General features: G+C 49.5%; 1 protein-coding gene across 3 annotated transcripts in view; it reads right to left on the bottom strand.

Annotated features, from left to right (window-relative positions):
- Positions 1 to 5,430: 5,430 nt before the first annotated feature.
- The window catches only part of MANBAL (mannosidase beta like), a 25,615-nt gene continuing 13,744 nt past the window's right edge, over positions 5,431 to 17,301 (bottom strand). For all 3 annotated transcript variants that reach the window (XM_038572267.1, XM_038572269.1, XM_038572268.1), the window contains one exon: positions 5,431 to 6,386. In XM_038572267.1, coding sequence (XP_038428195.1) covers positions 6,279 to 6,386 — 108 coding nt within the window. In that variant the 3' untranslated portion in view covers positions 5,431 to 6,278. The remainder of the gene's footprint in view (positions 6,387 to 17,301) is intronic.

Below are 17,301 nucleotides of genomic sequence, written 5' to 3'. Positions count from 1 at the left end.
TTTCTTTAAAGATAGCTCTTCCCTAACCCCTTCACTGCCCAGTGTTTTTCAACCTCCATTATTTGAAAAACTGTTGAATAGATGTGCAAGGGAAACACTGATGGCAAAATCTACTAGAAATATAAAGAACTCTGAGTACAAAAGCAAGCACATGCTCAACCTCAGAACCTCTCCCTTAATTTTGGTTTCCCAGGACTGAGCAGCTAAGGACATGCTTGTCTTCAGAAGAAGCTAAGATCATGTCTGACTTGAGATCAGAATGTCTTGGAAAGGTGGTTTATGTTATTTATTTATTTATTTATTTATTTATTTATTTATTTATTTATTTATTTAAAGTAGGCTCCATGCCCAATGTGGGACTCAAACTCACAACCCTGAGATACAAGAGTCATGTGCTCTACAGACTAAGCCAGTCAGGCACTCCAAGGTCAGAATATTTTAATGATACATTTATCTGGTTGAATAATCGTTTTCACTGCTACCATGTATAAGTTACCCACTAGGCTCTAGGAACCTCATATGCACAAGGTGTGTCTAATTTTTTTTAAAATTTTTAACTAATCTCTACATCCAGTGTGGAGCTCAGTCTCACAACCCTGAGATCAAGAGTTGTCCGCTCCACTGACTGAAAGAGCCAGGTGCCCCCAGCATGTCTAATCTTTGTAATTGCCCTGCAAGGTTATTGTGTAATCTCCATTTGGTGGACTCTGAAAATCAGAGATGTAAATTCCTTTGATAACACCACACAGCTACACCTCCATGCGCATGCACACAATGGGATAGCATTCAGCCATAAAGAGGAATGAAGTGCTACATACACTACGCTACAACATAGATGAACCTCAGAAACTCATGTTAAGTGGAAGAAGCCAGACATACTGTGTGGCTCCATTTGTATGAGATATCCAGAATGGGTAACTCTGTATCTATAGACAGCAGACTGATGGTTGCCAGGGGCTGGGGTGAGAGGTGAATGGGGAGAAATTGTTAAACGAGTATGAGATTTTCTTTTGGGGTGACAAAAATGGTTTGGAACTAGATGGAGGGACACCTGCGTGGCTCAGCAGTTGAGCATCTGTCTTTAAAATAAATAGATAAATAAATCTTTTTTCTTTAAGATTTTATTTATTTATTCATGAGAGAAAGAGAGAGAGAGACAGAGACAGAGACACAGGCAGAGGGAGAAGCAGGCTCCATGCAGGGAACCTGATGTGGGACTCAATCCTGGATCTCCAGGATCACGCCCTGGGCTGAAGGCAGGCACCAAACTACTGAGCCACCCAGGGATCCCTAAATAAATCTTTTAAAAAACGAACTAGATGGAGGTGGTGGTTGCACCTCATAAATTTATTTTTTTAATTTAAATTTTTAAGAGATTTATTTATTTGAGAAAGAGTGAGCACAATCCAGGAAAGGAGCAGAAGGAGAAGGACAAGCAGACTCACAGGGGCACAATCTCACGACCCTGAAACCACGACCTGAGCCAAAACTGAGTCGGATGCTTAGTCGACTGAGCCATCCAGGTGCCCTCGTCGTAAATTTAATCAGTGCCACTAAGTTATATACTTTATTATTTATTTATTTTTTTATTTATTTATGATAGTCACAGAGAGAGAGAGAGGCAGAGACACAGGCAGAGGGAGAAGCAGGCTCCATGCACCGGGAGCCCGACGTGGGATTCGATCCCCGGTCTCCAGGATCGCGCCCTGGGCCAAAGGCAGGCGCTAAACCGCTGCGCCACCCAGGGATCCCAAGTTATATACTTTAAAGTGGCTAATTTTATGTTATACGAATGTTGCCTCGGTAAAATGAAAACAGCCACAACTCTACCTTAGAGCCTCTTCCTCACTGGTGAGCATAATTTTGCCATTAGTGATTTAGTCCTCTGGGTTGTGAAGCCTCCAGAACCTGGGCCCAATCTTTTCTCCCCCAGAAAATTTCCCATGAGAATTCCAGAGCAGAAAGGGAGAAAATAGCAACATGGCTTAGCAGGCCAGCACTGGAATCAGGCTGTATGAGTTCAATTCCAGGCACTTCCATACCCTCATCTGTAAAATGGGGATGATAATGTTACCAACCTCATGGGGTTGCTCTGAGAATAGAATGAAATCATTCAGGGAAAGCATATGAGCAGATGTCACATTTACTCATGAGCTGTATTGTTTTGTGGTTTTTTTAATTTATTTATTCATTCAGAGAGAGCGAAGAGAGAGGCAGAGACACAGGCAGAGGGAGAAGCAGGCTCCATGCAGGGAGCCCGATGTGGGACTCGATCCTGAGTCTCCAGGATCACACCCCGGGCTGCAGGCGGCGCTAAACCGCTGCGCCACCGGGGCTGCCCCTAGCTAGAATTTTTTTTTTTTTTTTTTTTTTTTTTTTTTTATGAGCTGTATTGTTAAGACAGGCCACCTTCCCCTACTATCAGTCATATCGTAAATATTTATTGAGCCCAGCACTCTTCTAGGCTCTGGGGATCCAAGTGGGAGCAAGAATAACAATAAAGTTCCTTTCTTCTTGGTGCTCACATTCCAATTGGTGGGTAAGACAATAGACAAAGGAAGTAAAATACCTAGTAGGTTAGCTGGTGGTATATGGTAAGGAGAGAAAAATAAGTGACGAGGGACAGGAAGTTTGGGGTAAAATTTTAAACTAGCTGGCTGGAGAAGGCTTCCCTCTGTGATAACCCCAGGAAAGTGAGGCATATCCATTTCCTACTGCAGTTCTAACAAACCTAATGGCTTACACAACGCAAATGTAATACATGACACAATGTAATACTTCACAGAAATGTAATACAAACACAAATGTAATACTTTATAGTTCTTGAGGTCAGGAGTCCAAAATGGGTCTTGCTGGGCTGAAATCAAGATGTTAGCAGAGCTATGCTTCTTCTGGAGGCTCCAGGGGAGAATCCATCCTCTTGCCTTTTCTGGCTTCTAGAGACCCCACCTTCCTTGGTTTGTGATCCTATATTATTCTATGTTTTCCTTCTGTCGTCATATGGCCTTCTCGGACTTTCCTGCCTCTCTCTTTTCCTTGTAAGGACGTTTGTGATGACACTAGGCCCACCTCAATAATCCAGAAAAATCTTCCCATCTCAAGATCCTTAATTTAACCACATCTACAAAGTCCCTTTGCCACATCAGGTAACATAGCCACAGGTTCCAAGGATTAGGACCTGGAACTCTTTGGGCATCCCATTATTCTGTCCACCATGTAAGACATAGTACCAAGAAGAAGTGGGAACAGCAAGTTCAAAGGCCCTGAGGCAGGGCTCCTCTGGCAAGTTGGAGACCAGTACAAATGCTATGGAGTGGGCTAGGACTGCATGACCTCTCACAAGGCAGAAAGGTGAAGGAGGTGAGTGGCTCTTGCAAGCCTTCATGGGTCCCGGTAGGGACTTTGACCTTTCCTTGAGTGAGATGGAAGAAGGTGAGGGACTGTGGTCCTACAGGTTTTAGCAGGACCCCTCGGGCTGTTGTGTGGACAAAGGACTACCCATGAGGAGGCTGCTGCAAAGGCTGGGGGCTGGGCTGAGGCAGCAGAGCAAAGTGGCAAGACAGGTCTCATTCAGGATTCAGGATTTTGAAAGTCAGATCACAAGGAACCACTTAAGAGTCAGAAGTAGAGAGACATGCTGCAAGAGGGGCATTAGGGATGAGTCCAGGGGTTTTTGGCCTGAGCAAATGGAAGAATTAAGGATGAGGATGACCACAAAAAGTGCAGATTTGGGACTGCCGTGAGAAATCAGGAATTTGCTCCAAGATGTGTGTTGGGAACCCAGATGGAGAGAGGAGCAGTTGGTCAGATGTGGAAGTCTGGAGGTCAGGGTAGGGGTCTGGAGGGATTTGTTTGGGAGATCTCAGCAGATATGTAGGTAGAATTTAACGTCAGAGCCAGGAGATCTCTGAGGAATGTGTGCAGAGATGAGAGGACAGCCTCCAAGGGAGACAACATAAGGGAGCTGGACCTACCAAAGCAGCCCTGTAGCTATGAGCCAGAAGCTGTCTCCCCTGCAGGAGGCTGGGCAAGGTCTGCTCCAGAGGTCTGCCCCCACCCCACCCCCACCTCCCTGCTCTCCCAGCATGATTTCCCTCTGGTCTCACCTCCAGCCAGACTTTAAGACTCAGTTCAGGCAGCCCAGGTGGCTCAGCGGTTTAGCACCGGCTTCAGCCCAGGGTGTGGTCCTGGAGACCCGGGATCGAGTCCCACATCGGGCTCCCTGCATGGAGCCTGCTTCTCCTCTGCCTGTGTCTCTGCCTCTCTCTGTGTGTCTCTCATGAATAAATAAAATCTTTAAAAAAAACAAAACAAAACAAAACAAAACAAAACAGGGATCCCTGGGTGGCGCAGCGGTTTGGCGCCTGCCTTTGGCCCAGGGCGCGATCCTGGAGACCGGGGATCGAATCCCACGTCGGGCTCCCGGTGCATGGAGCCTTCTTCTCCCTCTGCCTGTGTCTCTGCCTCTCTCTCTCTCTCTGTGACTATCATAAATAAATAAAAATTTAAAAAAATATGTTTAAAAGAAAAAAAAAAAGACTCCGTTCATTACCTCCCCTCTGCCAGGTGGCTGTGCTGACCACCCGGACTGAGCTGGATGTCCCTCTGCTCAGCTCCCACAGGATCTGCAGCTCCCACATTAGACAACTCCCCACCCCCAGCCTCTTTCCATGGCTGAGTCTCCCACTGGGCTAGGCAAGCTTCCTCCTTTCTGCATCCAGGGAGCCCAGCTGGTGCGAAGCATCGGAAGGGGCTCTCGTGAAACACCTGGCCACACCTGGTCCTGCTCCGCTGATGCTCCAGCCCCTAGGGTTCCCAGGCCTTAGTGGGGACCCTTAAACGCTGCACCTACTGACACTCATTGAGTATTTCCTAAATACCTAGGAAAGGGGCCATGGACTTGGGTCCAAGCCCGACTTCAGGCTCCCATCTCTAAAGTGGAAGTGATACAGGCCCCTCACTCATTGTGATATTTGGGAAAGTGTTCGGCAAACTGGAAAGCAGCCTGGCAAATCAGAGTTACCGGAGCTTGAGGCTTTTCCTTGGCAGCTGATTCGGGGCACGTGACTGGACCTGCGTGACCCGCCCCACGCCACGTGAGGCCGTCTAGTTGGTTTTTTTTCAAGCTGCTTGGAGAATGAGCAGAGTCCTCCTCTGGCAATGGGAAATGGGGAATGAGTGGGGCCCAGCCTTGGTGGAAACTCTCACACACGCATGGACATTCACGAGTGTTTCCAGTGACTAAGGGCCACATGAAGCAGTTGGCTGGACCCTTCCTGAAACCTGTCCCAGAATGGCTTGGCCTACAGCACTGCTCTGAACCTCCTCAGCCCCACTACCCCACTTCTATGGGGGTGAGCCCCTTCCCTGCACCCAGGGCAAGGGACCCAGGATACCTCTTTTGCTAAGCAGTAGGCAACACACAGGAGGTTCAGCATGTGAGGCAGTTTATTGACATTTACTTGCCCAGATGACTTTTCCTCACTGTTATGGTGTTAAAAGAATTGAGGGGAAAGGGGACGTGTACAGATGAAGCCAAAAGGCACACACTGAATACGCCATGATGGGCTGAAAAGAGGTTGTTCTGAGACTGACAAGCCCCCCATTTCAGAGGCTAAGAAAGTTTGAGCCCAAGAACATGCACTCGTGTAGCCAAATCCCTTCTGTCTGCCAGAGGAGAACCAGGCAAACCCTGGCCGGCCAGCCTGCCTGCTGGCTCTGCCACCAGGCATCCTCAGACCTGGCTGTCATGCTTGTGAGACCACTGATATCGCAGTAGCCATGGCGTCCTGACCTAAACAAACAGGGAAGGCCTGGCCTGACCCCATCTGTATGGCAGAGACAAAGGTGACTGATTAGCAGATCTGTGGTGCACAAGTGATGGGAGGGGCAGTGTGTGTCAGCATGAGATCACGACTCTAAAATGCAATGTAAATCCACAAGGTGTGGGTCTGAAGGTTGGACACAATGATTAAGTATGGAAATGTCACTCGGAGCTGACCCAACTTCTGGACAGACAGACTTCTTGCACAGCCTCTGCACACAGGGTTTAGTCCCTGTGGCTCTAAACTGTCTCGGAAGCAGAAGGAAGGGGAAGTGGTAGGCTGCCCAGCTGGGGCCTGGGGACTGTCATGATTGTCCAGATCTCTGTGGTCAGAGAGTGGCCCAGCCACCTCAGCCCTGATCCTGGGACGTCGGAGGGAACAGGACGTTGAGTCCCAGGAGGGCTCCCCGCCGAGGCCCCTGCCTCGCCCGCCTGGCTCTACAGGCCTCCTCTTCTACCGCTTCTTCTTTGCCTCCTTCTTGGGCCTCTTGCTGGCGGAAAGAGCAGCAGTCTTAGGCTTCCTCGTCACCTCCGCACTTCTGGGCTCAGAGGGCTCTGCCTCCTGCGTAGCAATAGAAAGGAGAGTCCTATTTAGACAAGTCAAGTCTGACACCAGCAAAACAAGGTCATGTCTGAAAGGAGCTTTACAAACTAAAGCACACTGGCCCAGAAACACTGGGGATGGGAACCATCATCGCTGCGACCCAGGAGCCTCAGACCTGAGGGGCTGCCCCAGCCCCCAACCCGGGGAGCAGGGTGGTTCTGCGTGAAGAACAAAAGAAGATGCTCCAGAGCAGGAAGAAGCCTTTGGAGCCTTGGGGGCCTGGGTAGAATTTAGGCTCCTCCACATGCCAGCCAAGTGAACTGTGGACAACTCACTTCCTCTTCTTGTGCCTTGGTTTACCCACCTGTGAAATGGAAATAGTGATGTATGCTATGGAGGGCTGATGCGAGGAGGCCGCCCAGGGGCTGGCTCCTGGCAATGCCTACATCCCCACGTACCAGGGGGTGAGGTGCCAGCTGCGGGGCAGACCCACTGCAGCTCGCTCTCCTTCTGGCCCTGTGGTCCTCTTCCTCCCACTCAACGCAGAGCATGCCAGGGCTCGGAGGGGTAGAGAGCGCTGGCCCGCAGGTGGGCAACCACTACACTGTTCCGTGGGGCCTGGCAGAGGCAGCCGTCGGGGAGGGCAGAGGGCAGCCTTGGGGCAGAACTCCAGACTCTCCCTACAACCCAGGCAGCCCCAGTTTTTATATGTGTCCCGTTCCCTATAAGATTTGGTTTATACAAAGGCTCTACCGCTTTAAAAAAAAAAAAAAAAAAGGTTGAAAACCATAGACCCAGCCCTGGCCTTCACTGCACGGGTGAAGACAGTGGACTCCGGGGAAGGGACTCCGTGTGCCACAGCCACAAAGGCTCATGTCAGAGATGAATCTGGAAGCGACTCAGTCTTGTAGTGCTCCCTCCTCCCTCGGGAGATAAGTCCCAGTGTGCCTTGGTCGGGCAGGATGTTACAGTGAGGTGTGTCTGGCCTGGAGAACACTGACCACAGTCCCCGGGCCTCCTCTGGCCACAGGTGGACTTCACTTGGCTTCCAGCATTTATCTTTAAGAATTTGAGCCAACTGGTAATTTCCCATTCAACCTGGACTCCTAGCTTTTCCGGAAAACATTAAAGGCCTGGCAATGCCAGCCCCTAATCTCCTGGTAGAAGAAATGGACTGGGCGGTGGCTGACCCTTTATTCAAGTGCCCACATTCCCCCACAGCCCCAGCATGACAGAAACACAAAACGTTTCTCAGTACCTGTGTCCTTTTATTAAAAATGGGAAAATATAAAGCAGACTAAGAATACTAAGAAGGAGCACATTTCTGGAAGAGAAAATTATTTCCTCGGTTTAACTGGCCAACTCCTAGCTTCCAGCTTGCTTTGCTCTCTATCCCTCCCTGGCCTGTGCCTCAAGCCTTGGGCTGACCAAGGAGGTGTGGCTGGGGCTGGGAAGGGCGGCCCACACCTTAGTGGGGCCTACTCTAGAGGTCTCAGCTCCCTCTTATCAGCCATCACTGCCTCCACTCCACCCTGCCAGCCGAGACACTAGGGGGAAAGGCCCAGCCCAGTCCCAGTACCCACAGATGATCCTCCCAAGATAACAAGGGGGCCAGCCCCTCCCCAGCCAGCTCCCTAATGGAAGCATTGGGCTCCCCCAGCCTGTCAACTTGCACGGATACTTTAAACTTGGCCAAAGAAGGGAAAGAAAAAAAAAAAAAAGGAAGAGAGAAAAAAAGAAGAAAGCCCATTAGAAAGACAAACAAACAAAACCAAACCTCAGAGGAGCCAGCGTGTCAAGTGCACAGGCTGAGGGCTGCAGAGTGGAGCAGCAAGGCTAGTGTTGAAGGCAAATCATAGGGCACGGTCTCTGGAGACCTTGGGAACTGGAAACTGTCCCCAGCGCACTACCTACGAGGCCGGGGAAACTAACTGGTCAGTCTCCCAGTGCCCTAGACAAACAGGCCCTGATTGGGTGAATGGTTTACGCACAGGGAACTTGCCAAGCCTGCCAGGATCTCCAGAGCTCCCAACCCTCTAAACTCAAAAGCTAGGTGCCCCCTCTGGTTTCAGTAGGCCCCGGTGCAGAATCCACAGGGATGGTGACAACCACCCGCCAGCCACAGTGCTTCCCTCATTCCACCAACCCTTTCTTAGGGGCCTCATTCATTCTGGTCCCTCCCAGACCTCTCTCCTGAGACCTTTTCCTGATCCAGCTGTCAGCTGCCAGGGACTGGCCTCTCCCAGGTACCTCCAACTCCACTATCCCAGACCAAGCATGGCGCCTTCTCTAGTAGGCCAGGTCCTTCTCCCCACTGTCCCAGGACCCCACTACTCTCTCCTCCCAACTGTCCAGTCACCACATCCCGATGATTCGACCCCTTCTACCTCTTGACATGGTCACTCTCTCTAGCACCCACGTCCCAACTTCAGTTCTTCCACTGCTAACCAACCTCCCTGCTCTATGCCATGTCTCGTGCAGATACCCTCACCTTAAACCTTCCAGGGGCTCTCCATCTCCCACAGCCTAATGCCCCACACATGGCATGGCATCTAAGGAGGCCACATTTCCAGCTTCTTCTGGGCTTTTCTCCAGACCACACTGGGTCAGGCGCCAGGGCTTCCACTGGTCACCCCTAACAAGAGAAATACCCTTCTTAACCACCCAGCAAACCCCTCCCTGTGGTTTGGCCCAGCCTAACACACTTCTGCTTGCCACCTAGCCTTCCTTCCCTGCTCCTCTATCTCCAACAGGGCACATCCCTTCCTCCACCCCTACCTCCAGTACTGAGGAACTGCACAGTGCCACATCACACATTACCACAGTTAAATGTTCTTGTGTTGGTCTCCCCTACTAGCTTGTGAGCTCCTTGGGACAGTTTCAATTGTGAATGACGGACGGAAGGAAGGAAGGAAGGAAGGAAAGAAGGAAGGGAGGGAGGGAGGGAGGGAGGGAGGGAGGGAGGGAGGAAATGGAAGACCAAGCAACATCTTGGGATTGAGGTTATGGGAAATTCACTCTTATTTATCGTCATGAAAATAGAATACTTAAGGGCACCTGGCTGGTTTAGTCAGTGAAGCATGTGACTCTTGATCCTGGGGTTGTGAGTTTGAGCCCCACACCGGGTGTGGAGATTACTTAAATAAATAAATATCTACAAATATAAATATATACACATACACATACATATATATGTATGTACATATAAAAAACACTTAGGACTAGGTCTCAGTTTTCCCATGGGCACAGAGGACACAAGAAGATTTCAAACCCAATACACATTCCCTAAAGTATGGCTAGTCATAGTCACCAGTAATAATAACAAGAGCCACAACAGCTGCTACTGTTATTTACAGTGTGCCAGGCCCTGGGCTATGTGGCATGGACACATCTTATTTTAGCCTCGCAAAGTGCCATGACAAGTCCCACTGTACAGATGAACGAAGAAACACTCAGAGAGGTTATGTGACTTGACTAAAGAGTCAGGGGGTGAGCAGCAGAGGCAGGATGAGTCTGTCCTGTGTGTCCTAGGGACCTCAGGGCTGGGGACCAAGAACGAGTTAACTGTGAAGTCCACCCTCTATTTAGCAGCTCCTAGACCCACAGGCTGCACAGTTGACAGGAGAACAACAAGAACAGCTTGTTCTAGATTCTGCTGATGGGTCACTCAGACCCCTAGTTTGTGACTGAATTTCTGACAGGAGTCAGGAGAGTGGGTCAGGGCTCCTCGTGCCGGCTTTGTTCTTTATGGCTGAAAGTAGCTCTCTGTGGGTGTGTGTACATATTACAGCCATCGAGTCATCTGAATGTATTATCGGTCTCCTCCTCACCCCAGAACTCCTCCTCCCTTTCCCACCTCAGTTTTTGGCATCATCATCACTCATCCAGTTACCCAAGCTAGAAACCTCCAAGTCACTTCTGGGTTCTCACCATTCCCTCGTGCCCCCATTTCCAGTGCACCCCCAGGCCCTGCACATTCTACTTTCCCAGGGGCTCTCGACTCGGCCCGGTCCTTCTGGACAGACAGTACTGCACCAGGCCAGACCCCATGGCCTCCCGCCTGCCCCCTCACCGTGTCAGCCCCCAACACGTTCTTCCCACCATCCACCGCGCAGATAGATGTTGGTCTAGTCTAAAACAACAGTCCTGGGATCCCTGGGTGGCGCAGCGGTTTAGCGCCTGCCTTTGGCCCAGGGTGTGGTCCTGGAGTCCCGGGATCGAGTCCCACATTGGGTTCCCTGTATGGAGCCTGCTTCTCCCTCTGCCTGTGTCTCTGCCTCTCTCTCTCTCTCTGTCTCTATGAATAAATAAATAAAATCTTTAAAAAAAAATAAAAAAATAAAAAAATAAAACAACAGTCCTGACCATGTCTGTCTTCTGCCTTAAATGTGTTCCTGGTCCTCCTCTTCGTAGGAGGCAAATTCCAAGAGCTTCCTGGTGGCCTCCAGGGTCACTCCACTCAGTGCTGGCCCTGCCTCCTGGCATGCCCGCTCGTGCAGCCCACTTTGTCACTCCAAGCTACCGGCCCGCCAGTACTGGCCACATGCTTTGTTCCTTTTCCTGCTCTGCCAAGGCTCCCAGAACTCCCCCTACTTACATGTACCCAGTGCGTACAGGTTCTGTGCCAGACACCGCGGGGTAATGAAGAGAACACACGCCTAGCGACGCGCACCAAACACCCACTCACTAAGCTTCCATCACCCTAATGAGCCAACCACTGTAAGTCCATTTTACAAAGCAAGGAAACTGAGGCTAAGTCTCAGTGACTGATCCAGTAGGGTGCAGCCAAGTTCCCCCCAAGCTACAGGGAAGCAAAAGCAGCTCTTAAACACATGATTCAGATGCTGGGTGGGGTCCTAGTCACGAAGAGCTATAGCTCCAAAATTTTAGCTAGCAGGAACGACTGAGTGATGGCTGCCTTTTAATTACTCTTCAAATGCATGTTGTTGGTACAAGCTAGGCAGACTCCTAGTACTAGAGCCCCACCTTTAAATCTGGGAACTCTGAGCCTCATCTGAAGCAAGTTTTAAGTTTCTTCAGCAATCACGCCGTCAGGAGTAAAAGAAAACCTCCCCCCCCCCCCCCCCCCAGGTGGTTCCTGGCTCTGTGGAGGCGCCAGTCCTCTGTGGACACAGGCCTCATTAATAATGAAGTAGTTCCACAGCTGCTTATGAGGCCAGAAAATTGCTGCTATTCATCAGATTCAAATAATCGAATCTGTGCCACAATGCATCAAATCCCTTCCGGCAGGGAAAGCACTCAGAATTTTATGATTTCCACTATACAGTTGAGTGTGGATTTAGTCTGATAAATCAGAACAAAGCACCATTCCATACAGACTGAAACCACTCTTTCCTCTCAAGTGGTCCAGGGAAAGAAAACCACAGTGCTACGTGCATAGATCCTCAGGAACTCTGGGTTGGGTATGCATGCCCTCCTTCTATAGCGCAGGACACAGGCTTAGGGACACGAAAGGTGGGCCACATTCAGACCAGGTGTGCCTTTATCCCAGGCCCTGGGCAGGGTGGGGTCTGAGACCTCGCAGAGGTGGAGCTAGCCCTGACCTTGAGAGGACAGGGCTAGCTGAAACAGGCAGTGGGGGAGGCCCTTCATGTGGGCTCAACAGGCGAATGAAGACACAGTGTCCGGGACGTGCCTGGCAGGCAAGAGAACGGTGATTACAGAGAACAGCCTCGGAGCTTATTCCAGACACAATTCAGCACGACTACAGGCCCTTCCCACTGGCTGGTCTGCGGCTCTTTGTGTGTCCGGCTGTCTCTCCCCTGAGATGGTATACGTCTCAAAACTGTGTTTATACCATCACCCTGCCCACCACACAGCAATCTCTCCAGGAGGGCTCGTTAAGTAAAAAACACCCTGCCACCCAATTCAACTGTGAACTACTCCCAAGGTTAAAAAAATACAGGGCAGAAACTGCAAAGTTAGTTCTACGAGCCTGTCTCCCAAGGTGTTGAGAGTAGGTATAATATACACTTGCCCGAGTTAATTATTTACTCTGGCAGCTTCAGACAGAGTTTTCCAAAAGGGTCCAGAACTTCTAGGCCACTGCTGGGAAGACTCCATCCTTTTCAGGGTTCCAAAAGTGCAGAGCTTTCTGGCTGACAGTGACATCTATGTTGGCATCACACTGAAAGCCACCACTCTTCTATCAATTCTGTGAGTTCTCACTGGATCTCACTGGGCATCAGCTGTCTCTGTCTGGCAGTTCTGCCCTTTCTCTGTCCCATGTAGTTCTAGGGGGGAGTCTCATTCACTGTGGCCACAGGTGTGGCCACTTAAACGTGGCCTGGCCAGAAATGGTACCCACTGCTCCTTCCCACCTGTGGGGCAAGGTGTAAGCATGTGGTCAAGCCAGAGGCCTTCCAGGAGACCTGGAAAGTGAGCATAGGCAGAGAGATGGCTTCTCTTGCTTGTGAATCATGAGCAATGAGGATGCAGCTGGGACTGCTGCAGCCACCTCCTAGACACGTGGCGAGGGCCTACAAAGGAGGCCAACGCTCACAGGAAACCCAGGAGACTGAGACAGAGCCCTGAAGACCTTTTGAGCCTCTGAACCCAGCTGTGCCTTGAAACTCCCAGTTTTAAGAACCAATAGTTTCTTTCTGGAGAAACTGCTGGAGGTGAGTTCAACTTTCAACAGAGAGTCCCCATGACTGCAAAAAAGAGACTGTGATGGTCCACATCGAGACAGCAGGGTGCAAGTGAAGGTACCGGCCTCAGTGCTGACAGCAGTTGGGGAGATGTGACACATACATGTGGAGAGATGGGAACAGTCAGCAATCAAATTCTGTGATTCACTGCCGGATGAACCATTACTATCTGCTTCATGAGTCGCTGAACTGAAAGTCACCCACTTGCTCAGGGTTAACTGGATCAACATTCTGTGTAGAAATGCATCCAAAAGAGACTGGGAGTAAGCTCCAACAGGCCTTTGGGGAAGGGGGAGAGAGGCTCACTACCTATATTTCCTCACCACCCACTCCTGAAACTCCTGGAATTTAGCTCCCACCTCATTAAAGTACCACACCTCACTCTCAGAACAGCTATAGCCTGTCTTCCCAGAAAATATGCCTGAGTGTAAAAACATCACATTTTTGTTCACAGTTTCAGGGAGCTTGCAGACTTCTGAAGCCTATCCAGGGACCCCCTAGGGATCTAGGAACTCTGTTAAAAATTTTGTTCTACTGCAGCCGAACTCTGGAGGGCTGCTTTTCCTTGTCACACCACCTCCGTGGGGACCGGGTTGTACATGTGCTCTCTCAGACGAAGGCAGTTTTCTGAGATACCGCAGTTCTCTCTGCCCACTGCCCTGCCCTGTCTTCTGAATGAGCCACCAGAACAGAGACCCCCAGCTTTGTCTGCACAGCACTACTGCTCCTTTGGGACATGGCCCGCCCTTCCACCCCAAAGAGATCACACCACAGGACCCTCCCCTCCTATCACACCGGCCCTCGCTGTCCCAAGGTGGGTCAGCTACAGTTCCTTCCCTGGACATTCTGGAACTGGGGCCAAGCAAGAAGGCAGCCTCCAGATGCCGCAGCTGAAAGACATAAACTCTAGAAGCTATTTTAGTAGCCATGTTTCATCTCACCGCAGAGACAGTGAGCAGAGGAAACAGGGCCCTGGTATAAGAAGTGAAAGACAGGAGATAGACAGGGAGGGGAGACCAAGGGGATGCAGATGGTGAGTGACAGGGTACCTGGTTCTCACCCCTTCCAGAGGCCCAGCTGCATCCCTGCTCTGGGACAGCATGTACATCTTTTCAGGATATCCACATTGCACAGAAACTTCTTCAAGCAGGTTGGGAATGCCCCAAGCTCAGGCCTTTCTTGAATCCTAATTTCCCTTGAAAAGCTCAGTAATTCACTTTTAAGGTTTCAAGGAGTTAGCCATGTGGATATAATAATCCCCAGGTCTCGGGATCCCTGGGTGGCGCAGTGGTTTGGCGCCTGCCTTTGGCCCAGGGCGTGATCCTGGAGACCCGGGATCGAATCCCACGTTGGGCTCCTGGTGCATGGAGCCTGCTTCTCCCTCTGCCTGTGTCTCTGCCTCTCTCTCTCTCTCTCTCTCTCTCTCTCTCTTTCTCTCTCTCTCTGTGACTATCATAAATAAATTAAAAAAAAAAAATTAAAAAAAAAAAAATAATCCCCAGGTCTCTATCCCCAACTTCTCACTCGTTCTTTCCTTCCCATTCGGATGTCTTGCTATTATTTCAAACTTAATGTAGAACTGAATATCACCTACCCTCCCAAAATTGGTCTGTGCTTCAGGGAAACAGTCTAAAGACTAGACCAGTGGCTGCATAATTGAATCACCTTGGCATTTCAAGAAAATACCAATGCAGGCTAGAGTGAACAACAGAATCAGAATCTCTTTGGGAGCAACCCAGGCCTTTGGAAATCCCCCAGGCAGGTGAAGACAGATGGAGAATCATGGACCAGCTCAAGGACTCCCCAGGCTCTTGCTCACAGCAGACATCAACGATCAATTACTTTGCCTGGAGCCTAGAAGCAGACCCAGAACCCATTCACTGTGGCCACCACACACTCCATCAGACTTGGCATGAGAGATGACATATATCTGCCATCCTAGGCTAGACAGAAATGGTGTAAGGATCTACTATCTCATATTTTAGGATCCAGCCGACAAGAAAATGCTTGGATTAAGTGTGGCTCAGGCCTCAATCAGGCTCACAAAAATGTTTGTTTTCTCAGGTCTTGGTTTAATGAGGTGTTGACAAGAACACGTTCTCCTTTGGCTTAGGACTGGAAGGACTTTAGTTTTGATTTAGGAAACTGGTTCTTGCTCCCACTATGAAAAGAAGGGGGTGGGGTGAGAAGCATTTGTATGTGTTCCTTTTTTCTTCCCTGATTACCCCCAAAAGAGCTTTCAAATAATCTGCTAAGTATTGAAGTACTGAAGTCATAAACTAGTTGCAAAAGAATCGGCTTACTGGAACAACAGGAAAGACATTCTTTTGCTTTTCAAAGGCTTTCCCATCATCTAGAGCCAAAAATATTATCTTCTGACCCAAAAAGCCACTAATAAACCTTGTTCCTATAGGCCAAGCAAAAGGGATGATTTTGCCCTAAGCAAACTGGCAAAGAGAGCAAGATTGTTCTCTGGGTCCTCCCACCCCCATTTCTACCCTCTCCTACCTCCTGGCACCCTCCATTTCCAGTGGCACCTTCCACTTCCCTCCTACCCTCAGGCTGCCCGAGGTTCCCACCAGCTATCCCCACAAGCACCCTTCCTCAAGACCTCCCTGGTCCCAAGTAAAATCCTCTTCTTTTCACCATTGCCATCCAAATTCCAAATCCCAGCTAGCTGCCAGGCTCAACCTCTGAAGTCTCAGCACTCACCCTCTCTCTTCATGAGACTGTGCACAGAATATTGTGTTCCCTTCGGTGAACTGGGAATGTGGGGAGTAAGAGAAGATTGCCTTATGGGGGCATACTGAGGAAAGCCGGCAGTAGAATCCCTGCATAATTGGGGGCCATTTGTTGGCCTGATGTGCCAATAAAAAGCTTAATTACCAGTACTGTAATTTTTGTTATTGATCCATTGAAAAGCGTTTAAAAAAAGTTAAAAACCATAAGCTTCAGTTATGAAGACAATTCACTTATGTGAGCCTTATTCTGCTAAACTGCAAGATAAATTAAAATGAGACGTTACATACTATATTCATATTTCAAAAGATGAGGCTGTTGTCCCAAATTAACCTCTAAATGGCAGAGTGGGAGAGTGGGGGGAACAGGAACAGGCACACAGCTGAGCCCTTTGTCAACTCCCTACCTTAAAATGCCTCAACTCACTGCACCACTAAAAGCCTCAAAGAGATGAGTAAAAGGCACCCCCTTTGCCTTGTTTGCTAAACTGACCCAGGCCTCTGTGCCCAGCCTAGAAGGGTTAAGAACACGACAGGAGGTGAGCAACAGCAATCCAAAAGGCCACACATCTCTGACTCTACATCTCTGCCTATAAAATAAAAACATTCATCACCTCCTTTCCTTGGGACTCTTAGTAGGCTTCATCAGTGGCCAATGACAGTAAAAATGTTTGTTATTTATAATACCCAATAGCATGCCATGACTGTGAGGACAGAGCCCCAGAGCAGAGGGATTACGTTTTTAGAGTGTGATACAATTGTGGGTGGAAAAACTCCAATCATGACCTCCTTCTCAAAGTACCAGAATAAGAAACGGAGATGGACAGAACCTTCAGAAGCCATGGGTTTGTCCATAGTCACCAAGGTTTCCTGGCCCTCACTGGCTGCGCCTCCCCGCCCACCCCATAAATGCTGCAGCTCATACATACATACATACATACATACATACATAAATAAATAAATAAATAAATACTGCAGCTCTTCGTGGCTGCAGCCCACGAAGAGCTGCAGCCCAGGTCTTCTGCTCATCTCATCCCAGATTCTTGCCCCAGAGACCTCAACCTCACTGCTCAGCTTCAATTACATCTCAACTCTCACAGTTGATCAGCATTTAGGCCAGACCCTCCTCCTGCTAGAGACCTGTGGATCCAACCACTTACGTGGCACAACCAACTGGTATCTTAAAGGCACCTATTTAAAACTGAACTCAGGACACCTGGGTGGCTCAGCAGCTGAGCGTCTGCCTTCAGCTCTGGGTGTGATCCTGGAATCCCAAGATCGAGTTCCACATCGGGCTTCCTACATGGAGCCTGCTTGTCCCTCTGCCTAGGTCTCTGCCTCTCTCTTGCTGTGTCTCTCATGAATAAATAAAATCTCTTTAAAAATTAATAAATAAAACAACTCATTAGCATGCTTCTTCCCCAGCTCCACCCCAAGCTGCTCCTTTGCCAAGGCTCCCCATTGCATCAGTAAATCGCTGTAATCCTCCCGGCTACATGAGCAGGATCTCTGGGACACAGTCAC

This window comes from Canis lupus, chromosome 24 (genome assembly GCF_011100685.1).
Source record: "Canis lupus familiaris isolate Mischka breed German Shepherd chromosome 24, alternate assembly UU_Cfam_GSD_1.0, whole genome shotgun sequence".
In the NCBI taxonomy this organism is placed as follows: Eukaryota; Metazoa; Chordata; class Mammalia; order Carnivora; family Canidae; genus Canis; species Canis lupus.
Note: the sequence above shows the minus strand (reverse complement) of the source record. Positions and strands in the feature narration are given on the sequence as shown.